The sequence below is a fragment of the Cyprinus carpio genome, chromosome B19 (genome assembly GCF_018340385.1).
Source record: "Cyprinus carpio isolate SPL01 chromosome B19, ASM1834038v1, whole genome shotgun sequence".
NCBI classification, from domain to species: Eukaryota; Metazoa; Chordata; class Actinopteri; order Cypriniformes; family Cyprinidae; genus Cyprinus; species Cyprinus carpio.
Window position 1 is genome coordinate 11,792,590 of NC_056615.1, and position 24,525 is coordinate 11,817,114.

At 36.3% G+C, this 24,525-nt stretch overlaps 1 protein-coding gene across 1 annotated transcript; it reads left to right on the forward strand.

The window, feature by feature from the left end:
* Positions 1-1,456: 1,456 nt before the first annotated feature.
* Positions 1,457-24,525, forward strand: angpt2b (angiopoietin 2b). The gene is made up of 9 exons (XM_042745586.1): positions 1,457-2,398; positions 8,803-8,949; positions 10,551-10,672; positions 13,297-13,529; positions 13,760-13,884; positions 16,065-16,166; positions 18,011-18,177; positions 21,108-21,238; positions 22,854-24,525. The coding sequence occupies exons 1-9, from the start codon at positions 2,117-2,119 to the stop codon at positions 23,012-23,014; spliced, it is 1,470 nt and encodes a 489-aa protein (XP_042601520.1). The 5' UTR covers positions 1,457-2,116; the 3' UTR covers positions 23,015-24,525.

Sequence of the window (24,525 nt, forward strand, 5' to 3'; positions counted from 1 at the left end):
AGATAAGGAGAGAGAGGGAAAGGAGGAGACTAACTCCTGTCAAAGAAAAGACATGTATAGACAATTAATTTCTCTTTGTGTTGGCAACTTAATACCATTATATACCCACAGGATTTTTATAGCTACTAACTTTCCATTTAACGTAAACCATTTATGAATTATAGCATGGAAAAAGTGTAAAAGGAAACAGTTTAAGTGAATGGGATTGACTCGGTTAGATTTTATCATGCATCTGGCAAAAGCAAATGAAAGAGGGAGGAAGATTTAAGCTCTCAGATCTTCCTGAGACCTTGTGCTATTCATACCAGTTGCTGGTACGCAGTCTAAAGGCCAGGCTGTATTAGTCAGTGGGAACCAGTAATGGAAGGATGACTTTAATAGAACACACAAGTCTATATTGTAAACTATGAGAATAATAGCCAGGGGTTAAATTGGGTCAGAGTGATCTAGAATGCTATTCTACCAGGCTAGACCCAAATAACTTGCAGACTCTTTGTCAATCAATTCATATGTAGTGCAGATGTGGTTTGATGCACTTCTTTCAGCTTTATTTAGCAAGCTTCATTACATTAAATATTAACCTTCCTGTAATGAGTGGCAGTCCTGATCTAAAATCACAACGCTGTGAAAAATTTAACTTTTACAGAAAAAAAGAAAGAACTTCCCTTTTATGGTGAAAAATTGTAAGCATAATACTGTGAAATCAGTTTTTGCAAATAAAAACTAAGATTTACCTTATAATTTACAGTAATAACCAGTAGAAGGAAATTCCCAGAATTTCCTAGATGATGCGTCACATGTGATTTATACTTTAAATAATTTTTTTGTCGTATCTGTAATTTACATTAGGGTGTCTTTTGGTGAATGTTTATTGCATTATTTTAGTGTCATATTTGTTAACCTGATGGTGTTTTTATTTTGTGTGTATGACTCTGTGCTCTGTCTCTTTTATGGATGAACTCTGACTTATCACGTGATTCTGTTTTATTTATTCATGTATTTTTGTGGTGGTTATCAGTACATTTTAAGGAAATTCAAGTAGACTGGCATATTAATATTAAATAGTTATAAATTTCAGATTTTAGTGACCTAGAAAACTAAAGTGCAGAATTTTTAAATAAGTCTATTTTTTTAAATAAAATATGAATAAAAATCCACACATTTAAGTTATATCATATGAAAGAATTAAACAATCAAATAAAAATCCCAGATTTTTATATCAGACTTTTGGACCTCACTGTGTTTTTACCGAATTATTTAATCCAGGATCACCATCAGATCATAGCCTCCAAACTTCAAAAATCCCAGTTTAACCCACACTAACGTCCCACATCACCATATCCAGCTTCTTTTTTCCGTGTAGCTGTGCAGGTGTGGACCCATAAGCCATTGCTCGGAGGGAGAGATGGCAGGGGGTAGAATGAAGAGAGAACGTGAGAGAAGGAGGGGGTTAATGAAAAGAGAATGTTCTCTGTTTGGGTTTTTCGTGGTGGTTGCTGTGGGCATTTTTGCAGCTTCAATCTGAAAATGCTGAGAAAGGGAAGGGGGGAGTATGTAAGAGACGGAGAGAGAGGAAGAATGAAGGAGGGGGGTGAGTGATTATGTGTCAAAAGAAGGGATTTTAGATTCAGTCTTTAAAAAGCTCTGGCACTGAGTTCAGAAGTTCCCAAACTCAAAACTTCCAAACCTGGACAGTCACAACGAGTGAGTGAGGATGGTACAAATCCAGAGCGGGAAACTGAACAACATTTCAGAGGGTAAATAAACAGAGAGGATGTTTCTGGTTCTGAGCTGTGCTGAGCGCAAAGTAAGCGAGGAATAAAAGAGGAAACAATCTCCCCCTCCAGGCTGACATCTGGACAGTGTTGCTTTTAAATCTACTGCATTTTTTTTGCAAACAGCACTACAAGTATGCTGTTGTAGAATAAGATCTCCCTGGAACAACTCATCAAGCAAAGAAAAAAAGGAGCCAAGAAGCAGAACTTGAACTTCAGAAAAGTTTGGACAAGTGCAAATCCGAGTGAAGCACTCTCATCCGACCTGCTTCTAGAGGAGTGCCCACGCGATTTCATCCTTCCCTGGATTATAACTTTCCTACCGTCAGCATTTTCCTGGGATGGGCTGGCTGCTGTGTCTGTGTTACCTGGCAGCAGCAGTAGCTGTGGCTATTGGCTCGGAAAGACGAAAGCACCAGGTGCAGCATGGCCCCTGCCACTACACTTTTATCCTTCCAGAGGTGGAGCAGTGCCGGTCTGCAGGGGACTTCCAGGTGACTAACTCCCTCCAGCGGGACTCGCCCTCAGCCCCAGAGTCGCCCCATGCTGAACCCACCTGGCAGGAAAGGAAGCTGGAGACCCTAGAAAGTGCTACGGAGAACAATACACAGTGGCTGCAGAAGGTATAGTGAATTAGCTTCATCCACCTAAACCTCATTCTGTCTGTTTCACTCTCATCTTTTATTGCATCAGTGGTTCTCAAATTATGTTGCATATTCGTCCTGCTCATGTACAGCTAGAAAAAAATTTGCTAAATGATGTTTTATTAACATGGTTCGGGAGGAGCGCGTCAGATACTTAGCTTAATCAACACCGGTGGAGCACAATCAGGTTAATCAACACCATAGTATAAATACAGCTGACTTACCTCTATCCATTGATGGTTTATCAGCATCCCTCCTCCACCCCATCTCCTCACTTCGAGTTCACGAGTTCACACTTACATATAATTAGCTGAAGTATATAATGCATATTTGGCGTGCTGTCCGGGGAAGGGCTCCGAGCTCGGGAATGGCCCGAACCTAGAGTACCCACCCCTACATAAGTGTAAAATGAACTTTAAGTGGAGGAGATGGGGTGGAGGGGGGATGCTGATAAACCGTCAATGGATAGGGGTAAGTCAGCTGTATTTATACCCTAGTACTGTATCTGACGTGCTCCTCCCGAACCTTGTTAATAAAACATCGTTTAATTTTACAATAATACGGGGATGGGCGGGGGGGTACTCTAGGTTCGGGCCATTCCCGAGCTCGGAGCCCTTCCCAGCACGCCAAATACGCATTATCATACTTCAGCTAATTATATGTAAGTGTGAACTCGTGAAATACTAACCTGATAAATTAGGGTTTCCCAAATGGAGGTTTGTGAGGGAATTGCTGGTGTTCATGGGTTGATGAAAAATATTAAATTAAATCAAATATAAAATGTTATAAATGCAATATAATTTTTCGCCAAGGTGCTGCAACCCCATATTAAAAAATAAATAAATAAAAAATAATAAAATTAAAACAAAAGAATAAGCTTACAAAAAAGATTAAATATTTTATCTGTTTACTTGCATGCCATGTGTTCATTAACTGACATCAGAGAACCGTAAATATGCAAATGTGTCATTAAATGATTGAAATGCTTTTTTTTTTTTTAAATTCTCAGGGGGACTTCAAGGAAATATTTTACATCTAAGGGGTTCAGCTTGGGAACATCTGTGCTAAATGATAACTAACAAGATAAGTTAGCAAGATAAATAGGCTTATCAACTTTTAAAAAGAAGTAGAAATCATTTTTGTTGATGTCAAAGGCTGTACATGCAATCAAACTTTATGGTATTATGCTGCAAAATTTGGTATGGCTAAGCAGATCACATGGTTGATGTTCAAAAACTGCTTGTTTTAGTGACCTAGAAAGCTGAAGTGCAGAATTTTATATATTTCAATTTAAAAAAACAAAAAAACAAACAAAAAAAAAACAACTAATTCATCTTGGTAGAAGGTTGACAGGTTGTGTGATGTCCTCGAACACCATGAACACATCTGTAAAAGGAAATACAACCCAGACTAACATGGTTTGTGTCGACCACAATGTATTCATCTAGTGAATTATAGGCAGCCAAGCATGAAACTGTTGAAATTGAAACATTTAGAAACCAAACTGTAAATATTTGTGCTGTTCAAACTACATCATGGATAATTTTGGAGTTCTTGGAAATATAATTTTTTAGTGTTTGATTGTAAGGGGATTTTGTTTACTTGCGTACGATAAATAATTTTGATGCTTTGTTGGGCCGCCACTTGATGTCTAATGTGAATTCTGGATTCTGAAGCCAAACCACTTGAGAACAAGTTTATGTGCATTATTTATGCTTGTGCACTATAGATGTGTCCCAATCTGCATTACACATTATCCTCACAAGGTTATTGAATTTGGGAAGGAGAGAGAAAGAGAGAGGTAAATCTTGAACATGTTTAAGCAAGATTTCCTGAATGTGTAGATCTTTTTAAGGTGGCAGACAGTTTGTCAGTATCCGTTTTAAAACACGGATTTGGCCTCCATTAAGAGCCAGATCCAATTCTCTCTGTCATATTTTCAGAGCATAAAACAGCAGCATCGATTCTGCAGTGTAAAAAGAAGTAATCTATCTATTTCCTGATTAAAAATAACTTTTGCTGATGCAATCAAATGAAATCAGGTTGATACTACAATTACATTTATTCATTTAGCAGGTCCTTTTATCCAAAGCTTGAATAAAAATATTCCTGTCATATCACATAATATATTGACTTTGATAAGTCTATTTAACTTCTCTCCATTTTTTTTTTTTTTTTAGGTTTCCTGATAAACATTGTTACAGTGTGCTTCTGGCTAACATATTCAAGCTTATCTCAGAAACATTCTGTTTGATAGGGATATTGCTGTTTATAAAGATACCAACAGTTAAAACCTGCAGATTATTGTTTGGAAGTTTGAGATAATGTTGTTTTCGCAGTGAAGGTCTTTTTAAGTCTGATAACATTATGGCACAGTCATTTCCTACAGTAATTAAAATCAATTGCGCAGTAGGAGTCAGTTTATCTCTGTGCCATTTGCACTACATTTCAAATAGAAGGTCATTACTTGTCACATCACCACTTGCAGATTCTGTTATTTAGGTTGTCTAAAACACTATATGCCTGTCCTTTTCTAAAAAAACAACAACATGGTCTATATGTTACATGTCCCAGCTTTGGCCTGCTCTGTTTGTCACCCAGACTATGGCTGTCTGGAAAGTCTGTCTCGTTATTTAGCCCTCCTATTGGTTTGCTCCATAAATATGGAGACAGAGTTGGCTTAGTATCATACATGCATAACAGAAATGTTCCTGCATGCCAAAGGATTACAAAAAGGGTCAAAAACACTCATGAGTTGGCTCACTTTTCATTTTACAGGCCATACATCTGGCATAAGGTGCATTTAACTGACAGTAGAAGGTATATGGGGGGAAAAAGTGAAGTGGCTACTATATTTCAGAAACAGCGGTCCAGACAGACCCTCCTGACATGCCTATATGCACGCTTTCACCAGTGGGCCAAATGTTGTATAAATTATTATTTTACTCCCTCTCCGGTCATTGAGTGCAGTGCCCGGTAGGAGCAGCAGCTTCCTGAGCATTGGCGAGGGTTGACCTCTGGCCCGCTGCTGAGTGGATTGAACTGGGTTTTCAACACCACAGACGATCTGCTTTACATATGTATTACTAGACTTTCCAGCCAGAGGCCACACGTGAGCCGGTGTATTTGTTTCACACACACACACACCATACTCCCACATGATTATCTGACCCCCTCAGGGTCTTCAAGAAACCCCCTCCCCACCACCACCAGAGAAAACATGAGGTAATCTTGGATGTTCTTCAATGAAATTCCAAAGAGGGGACAAGCATGCCGAAGTACATGTCGGAGTTCCTGATTTCTGTTGAATCACATTCATCCTGTGTGTGGTCAATAGGTGTTTGTGCAGTTATAGGTTAAATGTATGAGAAATTTTGATCAGAACAAGTACCCTCTAAAAATGTTAGGTCTTCATGAAAGCAGCTTGCAGCTTATCTTTCCTGGACTTTTTGCTATTCATATTAGATTTATTTGACAGATGTAGTCTGGTTCTTTAAGCCAACGTGGTAAAAGAATGGGGTTACATTTTTGCAAGTGTTGGGGAAGCTATTTTTAAACTTTAGCTTTCAAAAGTAATTTAAAGTGGTAAAACTACAGTCAAGACATGCTTTAGAAAAAGTTACTGAGAAAAAGTACTTAATTTAAGTTCTTTAAGAGGGCATTTAAGATCTCAATTAGGATCACAGGTGAAAAAAATCTGCAAGATATATAACTAAGTAGAAAACAATGATGAACACCAGCATTTACTGCTTCAGAAAGGTAGACACTTAAATTAAAAAAGGGTTGGAAAGGCTTTTTATGTCTAGGAAAGAAGACCTATAGGTTTAGTTGATCAAAATATATATTTAAAACAGGCTATATTTTGTTATGGCAAAGATGGATTATCAGCAGCCTTACTCCAGTCTTCAGTGTCACATGATCACTCAGAAATCATTCTAATGTGCTGATTTGGTGTTCAAGAAACATTTCTTATTATTATCAGTGTTAAAAACAGTTCATGAATTTAATGAATAGAGAGTTTAAAAGAACAACATTAAAAAAATAATAAAATAATAATAGAAACCTTTTTTTTTTCATGAGAAATGCCTTTACTGTCACTTTTGAATAATTGCCCTTTCTGAAAGAGGTATTAAAATAGAAATAATATACTGTATATCTTACAGACCCATTTTGAATGCTGATATGTGTGTGTGTGTGTATTCCACGCGCAATCAGATGGCACAAATTTCATGAATGGTTTGAGTATAGGATGTGATTCATACATGGGTGTAAAACTAAACAAACCTATTATGAACATAGCAATTAACACAAATCCTCTTGCCCCGAAATGTTTATTCAGACACTATTCAGAAAAGAACAGCAAACAAGAAAAATCGAAACAAGCTTATTGTGTCATAGTACTGGCACAGCAAACCAAAAAGCCTTTATATTTTTTGTTTTAGAGGTGAATAACTCACCTTTCTTTCATGCAAGAACACGTCTTGATGTGAAATATACACAGGCAGTTGCAGTTTCTTGGCTTCCCAACATCCGCTCATAACACTGTGTTCTAATCCAAAATAATCTCCTATGACAGATCTGCTGCTTGCTTATGCAGCCTTTGTCTCTCAGTTTAAAGCAGCCAAGATGCACTGACGTGTCCTGCTAAAAAAAGATAGGAAAAACAAAAAGAGTGAGAGACAGACAGACGAGATAGAGAAAAATAGGAAAAAGTGAATTAAAGGAATAGTTCACCCCAAAATCAGTTCCAAAGAAGAAACAAACTCATCTACATCTTGGATTGCCTGAGGGTGAGTGCATTTATTTATCTATTTTTATTTATTTATTTATTTTAGGGGGACCTACTGTATTGCTTTAAGGAATTACTTCAAACCCAAAATGAAAGATTTTCCAAACCTGAGTGCATTTTTTTTTTTTTTATAATTTCTATAAAATGGTAATTCCATGGCTTTAAAGCTACTACAAAGTAATATAAAAGTAGTCCTACTAATTTGTATACTTAATATGGCACCATTAGTGCAGGTTAGATGTCAGAAACGGCAAATGTTGTTGATTCACATGTTTCCAAACCAAATGTCATAATGTCAAAACTACTTTTGTAGTTTGTTTCTGGATCCTGACAGTGTGTGATCACTATGTATGTAAAAGATGTATGTGAATGTTCTCTACCAAACATTTTTGTGTGTACCATGTGGAGAAAAATAACATACAGTTTTTAAACATCATGGGGATGAGTATAATATAAAAAAAGTTCAGTGTTGAACAGTAAAATAATTCTTGCTCAACTGTCCTTGAGTAGACCCATTTATTGTTTTCAGTGAAGCTTCACAGAGAGCCTGGAGTGTTCATGTTTGGCCCCATTTAATAATACATCAAATTTTCCAGGAAATGGGAAAATACAAATGGACTTGACCACTTTTTAATTCAGTTCCATTTTAATGAATCACTATTTAACTCAATTAAAACCCTTTGAATGTTCATTACTGAAAGTGGCGGAACAGCAAGATTAAAGATGGTTAAATCAATGCTTCTTTAGTTTGCTGCGAAGCTCACCTACTTAAAGACAGGCAAAACATCGTCCTGGGAGAAACGTTGAAATTATATGGTATGGTGAAAATATCACAGGATTTCTCTTCCCTTTTGTTATTTTATGAAAGGGCCACATCAATCTGAGATCTGTTTCTAACTCTCAGAGTTTTATAACCCTCGATTTTATAGTTCGCAGAAATGGTCAAGATCTTTATTTATTTATTTTTGCCTCCCCTCATATAACATCCAATGAGGAATTAAACTGAGTGAACAAAACATTGTTTACCCAAGGGCACTCACAATAGTGTTTCAGCATGTTGGTACAGTAGTTGTGGCAGAAAGATGCCATGTATTGTGCATATGGTATGAAGCACACATTGTCATGGCCTCTCTGTAGGATGCTGTTTGGTTGCGGACAGTGGCACTGAAGATGGATGAGGCGTATTTGTATTGCCTCATTAAAACGGTACAGTGTGCCCTGATGTCCATTTGTCCGAAGGGAGTCAAGCATTGTCAGTAAGATTGATTGTTCAGTACTAGTTTTAGCGTTGATTTCCGACCATGCATTTCATATTGATTGTTTTTGTGCTGTTTTGGCCTGTTGGGAAACTTCTCAATAACTTTTCAAGATTATATAACATTATCACTAAAGGCTAATGCACACAGATGCCAACAACCACCGACAGATTTGTTTTGTTGGTTTTGAAGGACCAGTGTGTTACCCCTCTTGGCATCTCTTGATGTTGATCAATGTATACTGTCTACATATATATATATATATATATATATATATATATATATATATATATATATATATATATATATATGTGTGTGTGTGTGTCTGATGTTTACAGTTGGAGAGCTATATACAGGAGAACATGAGATCAGAGATGGAGCGGAATGTCATTCACACTCAGACAGCCACCATGCTGGAGATCGGAACCAATCTTCTAAGCCAATCAGCAGAAAACACACGCAAACTCACAGATGTGGAGACACAGGTGAGGCTGATCAAATGAGACTGACAGCATCCAGTCAAACAATAGCACCTCTGCTCTAACTGCAGCTTCTGTTTGTCTTTGCTTTTTCTCTAATTGCTTAAACCACATTATGAAGACAAGCAGCCATGAAAAGTGGGCACTTCTCATGCCGCCATTTGTCCAAAATTCTCTATTATAATAAGAAAACTGCCCAATAATTTGTATTGCTGGCTCACAATCGATTAAATTCTTAGAGCTCAATGGCTGGGAATTTTTAATCTTGTGCAGTAAGTGAGTTCACGAAATTAGGCCTCAGTGCATCACATTTGACATTTAAAGCACTGCTGCCCATTTTGGATAGTGTGTGTGTGTGTGTGTGTGTGTGTGTGTGTGTGTGTGTGTGTGTGTGTGTGTGTGTGTGCGTGTTTGGTTTTTCACTCATCTGAATTCATGGCCAACAGAAGCAAGGTTAAGTGGCCATGCAGAGTAGTGTTGGAAAAGAATCAGAGACAGTGAAAATAGTCCAACTAAAACAGCCATAGTGTTTATCCTCTCACAGAGTTATTGTTTCACACTATGTTTTGCCTTCATTTTTTTTTACCATCAGCAGTTCATTGAACATCATAGTGCAGCCTGAAAAAATATTGGGCTGCTTTTGTCAGGGCGCACAATATTTTGCTGTGTTTGAGCTGCTTGAAAAAACATGTAGCTGTTTGAAGAAAAAGGCATGATGGAGTAATCACTGCTGATCTATGTGTGACTTTCGGAGTGTTTGGATCACTTGATTATGGCTTCACAAACTTAAAGAAAGAGTTCATCCAGAAATGAACCATCTGTCATTATTTTCTAACCCTCATGTCGCTCCAAATCCATAATTTTCTTTCTTCTGTGGTGCACAAAATGAGAGATTTTGAAGTCTTTTTATGCAGCTATGAATAGGACCTGTCCAATTTGTGAACATTCTTTTGAGTTGAATCGTTTCAATGAATCAAAAGATTTGGTCACAGAGGTTTACAGCTTATTTAAGAGGAAGATTGCAAGTAAATACATGAATTTTTCAATATTCCCAACACAAAACTATCATATGGTTTGGAATATAGTGCATGAGACTAATGGACATTTTGTTAAAAGACATTTTTAAGGTGCATTTGCATCCTCTTTGACACTTGAAAGCTTCAGTCCACGTATATTGTAATTGAATGGAAAAGTGTGACCAGCACAGTCTATGGATTATTCCTTTTTGTGTTCTGTGGAAGAAAAAAAACAATTCGGATTTGGAACAACAAAGGTAATGACAGAATTGACATTTTTGGGTGAACTATTACTTTAACCCTGATTAAAGCTCATTCACATACTGTATTTGTTTCCAGCAATGCTACTTCAAACATTGTTCTCAGATAAAGTTGGCAAACTTCATGTTGCAGGGAAACATCTGGTACTACCTTCAACATTTAACTACAGCGTTTTCTTGGAAAAAAAGTGAAATCCTGTACTTTTGCATTCAAGCAGAGATGAAAAGCCATAGTAGTTGGACAAGAAAAGCACCATCATTCTCCCATGTCTTTGTATATTTTAAAGGTAATCTCTCTTTCTGCTTGTCTGTCATGTGGGCCTGTTTACAGGTGCTGAATCAAACTAGTCGTCTGGAGATCCGGCTGCTGGAATACTCTCTGAGCACCAACCGACTGGAGAAGCAGCTCTTAGAGCAAACCCAGGAGGTCTCTCGCCTGAATGACAAAAACAGGTGAGTCGTCTGGAAATGTGCAGCGTCTCAGTCAAACCTTCCTGTACGTGAACGCTGTCTCTAAAGTTGTTACAATGTTACATCACACAATAATATCTATGCATATTAATTAGAGCATGTATCTTTTTTTTCAGCTCTTTTTTTAATAAAATAAAATCCACTGGACCTTATGTCCTCCTGTATTTAATTCTAGTATTGAAAATTGATTCCATGCACATTCTTGTAGCATATCAAATATAGTAAAAAGAAACTAAAACATGCTTGCTTGATGTGCAAGAAACAATGAAATTTGTTCTTGTGCATCAAGCAAGTGCATTTGAGATTCTGTTTACAATATCTGATATTCTCTATGTATGCACTTTGATCAGTGTTTATATGCAATTAAAAGACAGTATCATTTCATTTCAGAAATCTCTTAGGTTTCTTTAAAAATATCTTCTTTTGTGTTTTGAAGATGAACAAGAGTGAGTAAATGATTAAAGAACACTGTCACCATTTACATATCCTCATGTCACTCCAAACCTGTGTGCACTTCTTTCTTGTGCGTAGCACAAAAGAAGAATGTTGGTAAGCAAGAAGTTTCAGTTCCCATTGACTTCCATTGCATTATTTGTCCATACAGTGGAAGTCAATGGGAAATGTTTGGTTACCAACATTCTTCAAAATATCTCCTTTTTTGTGCTACAGAAGGGAGACAGTTATACAGATTATGAAACAACTTGAGGGTGAGTAAAAATGACATAATTTTCATTTTTGGCTGAACTGTCCCTTTAATATCAGCTGTAAACAAGCTGAAAATCATGCCATCTTCCTGTTTATTCCAGGTGTTTACTATTTTATTTACTGAAAATAAGTTATACAATAAGCATCACCTGTTTCACATCTCTTTTATGACTTTATAATTGCTTTCAAATAAACAATGATGCTGCAGAGCAGCAAGCACCTTTGACACAAAAAACAGCACTCTGTTACAGTAAATTGGCTGTCAAGAGCCAGTAATAAAGGAAATGCATTTTCATCTTTCCCTGGTGGTCTTTAGGGAAGTATGGCTCAGTAATTATGCATCTTTCTGCTAACCCAAATTAAAATATGCAAGGTTTTTATGGAAACATAAACTTTCTGTCTGAAAATGGGACAGTAAGATAATCTATTCAGGAGTGAAATAACATTGGATTTTATTTTGAGACAAGCTGCTTTACAATAAAGCTGCAGCTTAACAACAGCAATGTTTCATGTCCACAAATTTAGACAACTTAAAAACAATTTTGTGTATTTTCAGACAACATGACAAGGTATATTCAAGTGCAGAGCTCCTTCAAAGGATGCATGCTGGAAGAACAGAAACAGCAAGCAAAGAGAGATTTAGGGAATGTTTCTTTCGACTAGCTGAAAGTAGCTTGTTCAATCTGTGTGGGTGGATCGTTTCAATAAAAAACTGCTGCAAAGTCATTAGTCCGACTCATAAAGATCAGGCCTGTGGGATTTATTGTCTTTATTTGGAGCTTGGTACGGTGCCAGCTCACAAAGCCTGTCAGAGTGTTGATTTTGATTTTGATAGAGAAGCCCAGGCAACAACACCATCTGTGAATGGCATCAGTATCCAGGTGTTTACAGATCTACCAGCCTCTTAGGCTCACAGAGGTGTTATGTGGAATCTGAGAGGGTTGTTCAAGGGTGTCGTCTGTGCTGAGAGTGGCATGAACCGACAAACAGCTATTTATTTACATTTAAATGCTAATGCATTTTAAATGTTGATATTATATGTTTCATTATCTAAAGAAACATTAAAAAATGTATTTGTATGTATTAGTACAAAAGAGACCACTCTGAATAACCTGAGGTGCAATCAGTGTTATGCATTGTTTAGTGTTCATGTTTAGTGTTCATTTGGTAATACGATTGTAAACAAAACGTCAACAAGCAAGAAGTTAATATTGAGAAACTTACATTATAGACACTGTATTGTTCTGTTTCTATAATAGTTCCAGTTCTATTTCCTCTCTGAGCACACAGTGGCCTTTGCTTCCTGAATGAATCAGTGTTGCGACTAATTGATTGAGTGAAGTACTGTTTGCATATTGTCTGAGTAGGTTGACAAAGTATGTTAACAAATGATATTCTATATAGTGACAAAGGGTGTAGTGTAAAAAACTACTACATCTGTCATGTTGTCATTGTCATGTGACTCAGTTACTGTATGTCACTGCCATTCACAACTCATATCCTGTGGCCTAATGGGATAGTAAAATGTCCAGATGTGCGCTTTGAAATCTTCGCATTAAGACTAGTCTTTAAGTTGGAGTACGCTACACAACTTTTAAAATCTGACTTTTTTACTTTTAGCAACTAGCACAGACTCTAAATTGTGGCAAAAATCTGTGTAAATATCATGCAGTGTATTCCAGCCTTAAAGGTGTATTGATGTATCCTCCAGACAAAATTCCCACAATTAACACCGACTGACAGTCTATCTGGAGCAGACAGGCGGAGTGATACAAACAGCGAAAAAGTGCTCAGTGCTGTTGGACTGTTATATCAGAAATGTATAAATAGTTTTCTAAAAGTGTTGAACTTGTAATATGCAAATAGCAAGACCGTATATGAACCAGCCCGTTTCTTCTCAGCTATCTGGAACAGCGTTTTGCTGCCATGGAGGCCAGGCACAGCAGAGAGCTTCAGGCCATCCAGCAGGAGAAACAGCAGCTGTTGGCACTGCTGGACAGACAGAATCACCTGGTCAGCCTGCTGGAGGGAGAACTGGCCAGCTCCACTCGTAACAGCACACTGCTCCAACGACAGCAGGCCACACTCACTGACACAGTGCAGCAGCTACTGGCTATGGTCACTCACTGTAATGGTTAGTGCCAAATTCACATTATCAAAGGCTAAGCTGCATACAACCAGCTCACTGGGAACAAAAGAGTCTCTCTAAACTGGGCAACTGCTTAAATTCCCAGAAATGGTCTGTCAAGCAATTTTCCAAGAAGATTGCGGTGTAAATCAATATTGATTAAACCAGTCAAAATAAGACCTGGGTACACTTGTATTTCTTTTTCACAAACCTAATAATACCCTGTGTATTTCCAGATATTTCCACTCCAGTTGAAAAGGAGATGTTGAAGTTCAGAGACTGTGCTGAGATATTCAAATCTGGAGTTACAGAAAGTGGAATATACAGCATTCATCTTCCTAACTCCACCCAGAAAACTAAGGTTTGTAGTTCGTAACCATTTTTTTTTTAAAGTATCACTTTGATAGAATTCTAGGGACCAATTCTCACTAATAGTTGCTTATTAGCATGCCTACTGTTAACATATTGGCTGTGTATTAGTACTTATGCACACATTCTGCATTACCATATTCTACATACCTAATCCTACCAAATACCTAAACTTAGCAACTACCTTACTAACTATTAATAAACAGCAAATTAGGAGTTTACTGAGGCAAATGTCGTAGTTAATGGTTTGTTAATAGCGATAATTGGATCTTAAAATAAAGTGTGACAGAATTCTATTTATATATATATAATAATAATAAAAATACATATTTCCAACAAAACCATTTTGTAAAGTATGAATCTTGGCATGTATCTTGATTACAGAAGAAACTGAGCTCTCCTGACATTTGTTTTGAGGTCTAAATTATAATCTGGATGTTTTAATATACTGAAATTTTAGTACGTCTTTAAAAAAAGGCTAAGATGAAAATATCATATGGATCAGAAAACCAAATCAAGAAGTCAGAAACATTTCCTTCAGGCCAATTCTCAGTGCATCTAACTGAGAATATGCACCCATATTTATTTCAAAATCTTGCCCTACTGAACCACAAGAAACCCCTAAAGGTTTGTGTTTTGCCTTTGACTTCCAGAGTCATATCTAATTGCTGGCAGGGTCTTGGGGTGATGAACATTTTAAAAATGTGGCTAAAATTGTTTTTGTTATCCATTATTTTCCTGTGCACTCATTCGTCTTCCCCTCCATTTCCTGTGGGCATAGGAGCCAGGTGTTTGGCAAGGATTCGGGAGCTTCCTGCCAACACAGGGTTTAATGCAGCAAGTGTGAGCGAGCTTGTATATGTAGTATCATCAACATTTAATTCTGTGCCACCCCTCAGAGAAGCACACTGGGTGGCTCTTTTCATTTAGAGTTCAAATTGCTCTTTTTTATACCTCACTTCGTTTACATAATGATACAAATCAGATCAAAAAAACATATTTATGAGGGATATTGTTCAGTGCTGACTGAAGTTTATTGATAACAAATGGTTCCTTTGGAAAATCTTGACCGGTGATGCTCATTTATTAAAACATTACTGTGAAAGTTTCAAATAGGTTTTTGCTGCCAGAGACAAGCTAAAGTTTTAGAAGAAGAAAAGACTCCCTTACATCTGTTATGCAAATAGAAGGATATGTTGTGCCGAATAAGAATGAAATTCATACTCCCCAAAAGCAACCTCTCTAAAGATGTCATTAATGCAAGTGCTTTGTCTTTAAACCCTGATTAGCCGTTTAAAGTTTCACGATGGACAGTCTCATGTGTTGCTAAATGAGCTGGTCCTGCCAAGGGATGGAAATGTGCATTATCCCACTTTTTGTTTTTGCCAAGAAGAACATATTGCTTTTTGCCTTCTCCTTAAGCTTAATTCTTCTCAAAAACAGCTGGGAAAATTGGAGAAAAATCATACAGAGGATATTTACTTGGAATGTTTTCACTTGACACCCACAGGCTAGAAATATTTAATATTTTCAGAATAAAATCCTTTACGGGATTGGCTTTAATTAGTTTTGATGGATTCGGATGATGGAATTCAATGAGTTAGCCTTTTATTATTTTATTTTGCTGCTCATAGCTCATACTAATTTGCTTTTTTTGCCACAAAACAGTGAATTATTAAGTTGTTTTGTGTTCAGTACCAAATCAATGGTTAGTAAAAGATTCAGTGGAATCGCAAAAAAGCAATGAGTGCACATTCAAGTGTTTAAACTGCACCGAGACCAGTGTGCTCATGTCTGCATGAGACATTGTTTGTACTGTATGGTTAAAATTGTTACAATTCATCATTGGCACGTTTATTGCACAGTGGTTAACCAAATTCAAAAGCTAAATACAAACCCAGCAGAGTACTCATATAGCCTAAAGACCTACCATCTCACTGTGGACAGGAACAGAATGTCCTGCATCGGAGGTCCAAATGTGGTGGTCTGTGAAGCAGTCTCGCCCCCATGCACATTTAAAAGGATTGTGGGCCACAGTTTTTGTTGATTTTTCGATGACTCTTAAAGTTAGGTAGCTCATACAAGTGTTATCTCTCAGTCTTATACAAGTATAAAATGACAAGATATATTTATATTGCATGTATGTGATTCTTTATGGTTGTTTCTGACCAGGTATTCTGTGACATGAAAACTAGAGGGGGAGGCTGGACTGTCTTTCAGCATCGCTATGATGGATCCGTTGATTTTAACCGTGGCTGGAATGATTACAAACTGGTAGGAAGCATTTTCCACATTTAATCCCTTTAACTGTATACATAAGCTATAGCTTTAGGTTTAAGTGTGGTAATTTTCCACAGTTTGGCTTCAAATTCTCTTAAATGCAATCTCTGATCATTTATTTTATCATAGACATCTGCATTAAGCAGGTCTTCATATATCTAATATCTTCAGAAAGATTGGAATAAAAAACCCATCTGGTAAATTCCACAATATCAGTCATGTTTTGGAAAAATGCACATATTGTCATGCATCATAACTGACAAGTTGAACATTGTAAAGTACCTAGCTGAAGGAATTTGATTTTGTTTATCATTAAAGATCGCTTAAAAATATTTTTTCTTGATTTTGTTTTAGACAATGAAGCATGATCACTCCTTTAATGAAGACATACTGTATAATTTACATGTGGGCCTGTCTATCCCTTATTGAGACTTCTTGATTTATATACACTTCTGCTACCATTAATCTGAGGCGCCTAACATTTAAACCACATATTTAACCTGCACTGATGGGGAAAGTCTACTCATGTGTGGTGTCTGATGTGTATAGCCATAGAATACTGATGTGTTGGTGACCCCATTGACCTTTTTTCAAGGAAGAGAATTCTGATTGGCCGTCTCTGCATTCCCATGTCTCCCTATGTTGTTACACCTGCATTCCCTCCCTATCTGGGAGGATAAGAATATATTAATTCGGTCACAGGGTCATTTGAAAAGGAAAGATAAGAAAAGACATTAGAATTTAAGTGGTATGTCATCATTCACACACTACGTCCATTATTTAAAACAAGTTATAGAATATAAGAAGAGGGCATATTGTTATAATGCTCACTTAAAATCAGTGTTTTCTACCTGTAAAAGTACCAACTCCCTGGAGAGCTGATTTGTTTGGAAACTACTGATTTTTAAATGCAAAAACAGTGGTAATTCATCTCACCTGGGCCACTTCAACAGACAAATTGCTACAGTATAGCTGCCTTGGGAGTGTGTCAGAACCGCACAAGTTTTGTTTTCTCTTTTCCTTGTTGTTTTCCAAGAAAAACGTTTTTACAAGTGAATGATAAATATTTGGTCCCAGATGGAGCGTGGGAGTGGGGAGCCCCTGTAGATTGTTGATAACGGGTGCATTGAAGCATTTGAATGCCCAACTGCACTACCACATCTCAGAGTGTTCAAATGTGCCGTCTCATTTGCTGGTCCAAACAGATGGAAATGCAGCATTTTCCTGTGGTTACGGGAGGTCTTGTGAAATGTTTACTAGTATGTGAAAAGGAACTCCAGGATTGTTCTTCTGAAGCGTCTTCTGCTGTCAGTGTAAACAATTATGTAATACTTACAAAATAATCATTTCAGACATAATTATTAGTCTGTTTTACAGAATACAAAAATACTGGTAATTTACACTTCACACTCTTAGTTTTGGTTATAATAATACAGTACATCACATCCTGTCTGGTAGTCACATACAGTCTAGCTGCAAAAATTTTAATATTTAATCACACTCAAAGCTCTAAAAATTAGGCATTCACAAATAATATGAACTACATACCTCCTGTACAGTGTAAATAATGATTTTTCAAAGTAAAAAAAATAAAATAAAATAAAAGAGAACATTTTAAAATAAAATAGAATTTAATTCATTGTACTTAAACACTTTTTCAAATTTACCAGCAGTTTGAGTGAAAATAGTTTCTAAGTAAATTGTAAACTACATTTTTTCAGTGTATACTCTCCACTGGAAAGGAATGACTTCAGGTTGTTTGTCAGAGATTGTTAGAATGAGATGTATGTCAAGCAGATAAAGCAACATTTTTTGTCTTTTCTTCACATATGATGTAGGGATTTGGAGATCCATCGGGAGAACACTGGTTAGGAAATGATGCCATCCACCTGCTTACAACATCAAAAGACTACACTCTCCAGGTCCACCTCAAAGACGCAGAGGGACAGCAGGCTTATTCTGAATACGACCATTTCTACATAGATGGAGAGGATAAGAAATACAGGTGTGTACAGTTGACTCTAGATGTTGTGATGCATACAAATGGGTGTCACTTTGCTTACAAAAGTTGTGGGAACAATTTGAGGGGTGCACAGAGAAGGTTTGCAATTAGCTCATGAAAATGTATATAATTAGGTTATGTGCAAATAATATAATGTTTTATTTTTACTTTGATAAATAGTCTCAGTGATGTATTGATCTGGTCTATTGGCTTTTCCTATTACCAAAAAAACTACTTCTTCTAAATCTTTTAAACCAATTTCAGTAGCACACTCAATGGCTGTTTTTACACAGTTATTTTTCCAACCAATTTGGGCTCAGATATGATTGGTCTAATGGCAGTGTTTTTGCTTTAAGTATGAGGGGTTCCCTAATATAACCTTTCATTTAAGTAAACCAAAATCAGCAACAGAAAAACATTTGGTTGCATTTTGTTTTGTGATTTAACTGGAACGGATAACAAGCAGTGGAAAGTGAAATGGAGGTGGCAGAGCTGTGTGTGGTAGAGATCATTCCCGCCAAAGGCTTTCCTCCACTGATCGCAACTGCAATAATCACTCAACAAAACATTTAAAATGATGAATTCCAGCGCCAGACTCATTATAATTCCCTCTCACAAATTGAAAACTCCTACTCAGCATTTGAAGATGCTTCCTAGTACTAGCATCCCAGACGTAAGCTATTTCATAAAGTGCTGGGGATAAAATAAGCGATCGTAAAGGACGCCTATGTGGATACAAGTGACTTTGGAAAAACAAATTAGCAGAAGATAAAATCTCTAGTATTTTGGGGTTTTCATCATAGCCGTGTTTTTATTCTGTGTATCAGTCAAAGCCAGACTGAACTGAACTGGTGGGAGTAATACTGTTTATTTTTATACATTATGTGTCATTTAAGTAGAATATGTTCAGTATCTAATTGTTCAGGGTTTAGAATCTGATTAAGACTTGATTTGCATTCAGATTTGCAATGTGAATCATATTTTCAGCATATTATTGACATTTAATTTCTTTGTTTGTTTTTTTTTTTTTTTTTTTTTTTTTTTTTTTTTTGTCATTTTCCTGCATAAGAGAAACTTGTGTGATTACGTCCACAAGTCAAAAAGATGAGCTACATTTAGAGTAAACCAGTATTTCTCCCAGCATCATTATTGCTTCTGGTCTGCTGATCCCAGGAGCAGATCTGCCTACAAAAGAGAAACAGGGCAAACAATTTCAAGCATGAGGCTTTACCAGAAAACTGCAGAGTTAAACAAATCTCACACCTCTCTTAAGGGATGCAATTAAAGATGCAGCATTGCTTGTGGGCATACTTATACAGTGAATGAACCAGAACCAGAAATATTACATTTAACTCAAAATAAATGATTTGGAACACAGCTATAGAATGGGAGAGTGTTGTAGCAGTGGTATCAGATGGATGCGTGTTTGTGTGTGTGTGTAAACAGGTAGAAAAATTGCTGAACAAACACTTGCCAAATCCCACCATGTTTGTTTTCTAGTTTACCTCATATGGTAAGTGTGTGTTTTATTAGCGCAGTGAGAATCCTGGCATGGTCTCGAGGGTATTGGGCCCGTTTGGGATTAACCAGCCAAGCAACCTATGGTGCAAAAATGTTTTGATGCCAACACAATCTCCTGCAGTTCCTAGCTGTGTGGTCCTTATTCTGGCACAGTGTGTTCGCAATTCTTCCTGGTGAGACATCATCAGCAGTGGATTGTGGATAATGAAGGCCGAATATCTTTGGAATACACATTAATGAGCTTTGCCAAATAAGAAAGAGGAAAAGATAAATCACTTAGGAATATCTTATACAGGCTCGCAGCTGCTCCAATTACTGGGGTTAACAGTGGATGTAATAGATGTAGATGCTTTCATCTGATTATGTTAAAAGAAAAGAAAAAACAGTGTACGTTAAAGTGATCCTTTGTGTTTAGTATTCAAGTTAATTTATCTAAAACAGGATATGTAGCAAGGTTTCCTGGCACACCTTTAGCCATAGATTACCATAGACATTTTACCGGTAGATTTAGGACTAAGACTGCATGATAGGAATGTTTATGCAAATATTTATTGTACAAGTATTGATTTTCAGGGGGTTACATCCCCAGGGACCTTGAGGGTGCTATAGGGGTCTGGGAGAACTTTTGTGAAATAACAACAACAACAACAATAATAACACTGGTTATTACTGGTCTCAATGGTTGGAGATCAATCAAATTCTTTTATTTTAATTAGACAAAATAGAAAAAAAAATTGTCAACTTAAAAATTCCAGATTATATTTTAAACATAAAATGTAAGTTTTTACACCATAATCTTTATAAATATACATGAAAATACTACTCAAAGGTTTGGGGTTGTAGGAATAATTATTATTATTATTATTTTTTTTTTAAAGAAGCCTATTTATTTCTTTATTGAATATTATTATTTCTTTTACTCAGATTTATTCCTGTGATGATAAAGCTGAATTTTCAGCAGTCATTACTTCAGCCTTCAGTGTCAAATGATCTTTCAGAAATCATTCCAATACACTGATTTGCTGCTCAAGAAACATTTATTATTATGATCAATCTTGAAAACAGTTGTGCTGTTTTTTGTGGAAATGGTCATAATTACTTTCAGTATTGTTTGATGAATTGAAAGTTCAAAAGATTACATTATGAATATCTTTACTTTCATTTTCATTTAATGGATCCGTGCTTAATAAAAGTATTTATTAAAGTAAATAAATAAAAATAAAAATAAAAAAATAATTTATACTAACCCCAAATTTTTTAAGGGTAGCATATATAATTACGTTTATATTTATTTGGGGGTCCCTCACAAGGGGATCACCATATTTGGGAGTCTGCAGCATCAAAAACATTAAAAACCATGTCTTGTGTATTATTTATTCTGTATCCATCCATATGTTTCTTTTTCTCTTCAGTCTCCATGCAAGTGGTTTCAGTGGTACAGCTGGACGCACCAGTAGTCTTACCCACTCAGGAACTCTGTTCAGCACTAAGGATCAGGACAATGACCAGTGCAGCTGCAAGTGTGCTCAGATGGCCACAGGAGGTATCACATTTACATTCTTTCTAATAGTGTATGTAATTATTAGATAAAAACTACAATAATGTTAAAATATCAGGTATTTCAATGGCAACTGAGAAAGTAGTGGTAGGGTATGTTAATTACAGCAGTTCACATTTACTTGACTTAAATAATGATATTGATCGAAACAAATTTTTTTTTAGTGTTTCTGCCATTGTATCAAAAGGGACATATCATATATTTTAATTTTTTTTTTTTTTTTTTACCCCCCCCCCCCCCAAAAAAGGTCCAATATTGTTAGTCAGGTAAAGTAGGTTTGCTGTTGGGTTCAATACAGTTTGCATATTTATACTTTGACAGCAGCATTTTTCCAAAGCCTGCATTACACCCTGACAGAACCAGAAAACACGCCTCACTGAAATGTGGTGCACAAACTCTGAAGGTTGGGTTGATGTGATCAGGGACCTTGTAAAAAACAAAAAACAAACTTTGGACACTCTTTACTAAAGTTAAGAAGAGCCACAGATCAGAGTTGCTGGAACCAAGCTCCCGCCTTACCTCCAACAGGTAAAGGTAACTCACAAACATCCATGAATCCATCCCTTGTGTGCTGCTTACAACAAATAAAAAACAGTAGAAGGTTGTGTAAAAATATTTTATCAAATGTGAAGCATTTCTGCTATTTTATCTCAATGTGATATCCCAGTGTGATGCACCTCTGCAGAGTCCTGTACAGATTCCCTCTGACAGAGCCTGAATTTTCAAAGCCAATATTCAGTGTTGTTATTATTAAAGGAATAGTTATCCCAAAATAAAAAAAAATTGCTGAAGATGTACTCACCCACAGGCAATCCAAGATGTAGATCAGTTTTTCTTTAGGAGAAGTTTTGCATTGAATCACTTGCTCGCTAATGGATTCTATGAAGTGAATGAGTGCCGTCAGAATGAGAGTCCAAACAAATGATAAAAAAAAAAAAATCACAATAATGGTAACTGGAGAAATGTGGATAACATTTGAAATACTGTGATGTTTTTATCAGCTATTTGAACTGTCATTCTGACGGCACCCATTCACTGAGAGGACCCTTTGGTGAGCAAGTGATACTAAATATCTCCAAATTTGTGCTGATGATGAAACAAACTCATCTACATCTTGGATGAACTGAAGGTGAGTACATTTTCAGCAAATTTTCAATTTTGGATAAACTATTTCTTTACCTAAAACTATTAATTGACAGAAAAGCTGAAATAAAATATTTTAATATATAGACTAATATTTTATAAAAATAGATATAAGATGAAAAACATAGGAATGTTGCCTTGGCAGCTAACTGAAGTAAAATAAGTTGACATTGAAATACAAATATTAATAAAACAATAAATAAAGCTTAATAAATAAATAAAGCTTTTAAATGCACACACACACACACACACACACACACACACACACACACACACACACACACACACACACACACACACACACATAATATGCTCATAACAAAATTCACTCAAACTAAAGCTTTTTTTATTTCATAAGATCAAGGAAAATCTGATTTATACGACCTCTTAACTATTAATGAAGTAAATTTAAACCAATCCAGAAATAACTGAAATTACCTGCCTTTTGTCCCTGTAGGGTGGTGGTTTGAAGCATGTGGTCCTTCCAATCTCAATGGGATATACTATTCTGGAGGCTCCAATGTGATACGGTATAACAGTATAAAGTGGTACTACTGGAAAGGGCCGAGCTGGATGGCGACCATGACCACTATGATGATACGGCCTGTAGACTTCTAAAAGCATGAAGAGGCTCTCACAAATGGGTCATTTGACTTTACTGACAGCCAAATTATCCAAACAAGCTGGTGACATCAATGAAAATTATGGACAACTTGAGCATTGGACAGCTTATGCCCATGCCATTGTAGCCATTCAATCTGTCTCCGTTTTGTTTGTTTAGTCTGGCGAAACAGACACAAATTGCACCATAAATGTTTTATCTCCCTGTATAGCAAACTCTTCCAATGAAAAATGCAATGAACTGGAATGGCTGATCAGTGCTCACATTTGTAGTTGATATTTGAGCCCAATGTCTGTCTGGTAAAACACTAACCTATCTTCCTCCTCCATCCAGTGGAACACCGGCTCTCCTGAGATTTCTTCTAGTGCTTTTAAAGGGTTTAAGAGAGAATACCTCTATAAAAGCGTTCAAGTCTCTGAAACAGGTGTATGTTTTTTAAGCATACCTTTCATTATAAATATATATATTTGTAATAAAACAACAGACATTAAATCAGACTTTCCTGCAGAATCCTTTACAACCTTCCATACAATACAGGCCTATGGGAATATTCCTTCATTACAAACTTATATGTTTCATGATATGTAAATATGTAATATGTTAAATGTATGCTTAGCAAAAAAGTCTGTTTAAAACAGAAAAAAATGTGATACTGACGTGACTGAAAATTATAATTTGTGAATAACTTGCAGTTAAGTATGTGAGAAGTATTGATTCAGTAAATGCTCAATCATTTCAAATGAGTGAAGTGAAGGATTCGTCGACTGATTCAAACCGGTAAGTCATCAAACTATTCATTAAACTACTGTACTCATTCATTTGGGAATCAGATTTTTATTTATTTAGTTAACTAAAAAGAACCAACTTATAAGTGTTATTTGTTCGTGAATCAGGCTACACTGGTTGTGGTGTTTGTTTTTGATTCGCCAAAAGAAACAACTTAAAAAGAGACATTCATTCGGAAGTCAGATAACACTGGTCAAATTGCATAATTTTGAATCATTAACAGGTTTGTAGGAGTCATTCATTCGGAAATCATACTTGAAGGTTTTGATTGAATCACTTGAAAGAACTGGGTCATTTATTCGGGAATCTGGTTACACTGGTCCTGGATTTTGATTTACAAATAAGAACCGGTTCTCAAGAACTATTCATTTGGTAATCACACTATACTGTTCACACTGTATGTTTTTAAATCACTCAAAAGAACCAGTTCATAGGAATCATTCATTTGGGAATCAAACTAGATTCACAGCGTGGTTGTTTCTGATTCACTTAAAAGAAGAGTTTCAGAAGAGTCATTCATTCGGAAATCAAACGACATGTCGCACTATGTGTTCTGAAAAGGCGGATCTAAAAAGATCCACCTTTTGAAGAGTCATATATTGGTGAAGCACTACACTGGACATGCTGTATGTTTGTTTTTTCATAAAGCCCGTGACAACAGCTCAACATAAAGACATTTCTTGGCATTATTTCACAGCATGCTTCTTTTTATTGCATTCGA

Excerpts from the sequence above, each read along its gene's own strand:
- angpt2b (XM_042745586.1), top strand. The coding sequence starts at position 2,117 with ATGGGCTGGCTGCTGTGTCTGTGTTACCTGGCAGCAGCAGTAGCTGTG. Across the intron at positions 18,178-21,107 it reads GGAGAGGATAAGAAATACAG|TCTCCATGCAAGTGGTTTCA; the intron begins GTGTGTACAGTT and ends TTTTCTCTTCAG. Across the intron at positions 21,239-22,853 it reads TGCTCAGATGGCCACAGGAG|GGTGGTGGTTTGAAGCATGT; the intron begins GTATCACATTTA and ends TTGTCCCTGTAG.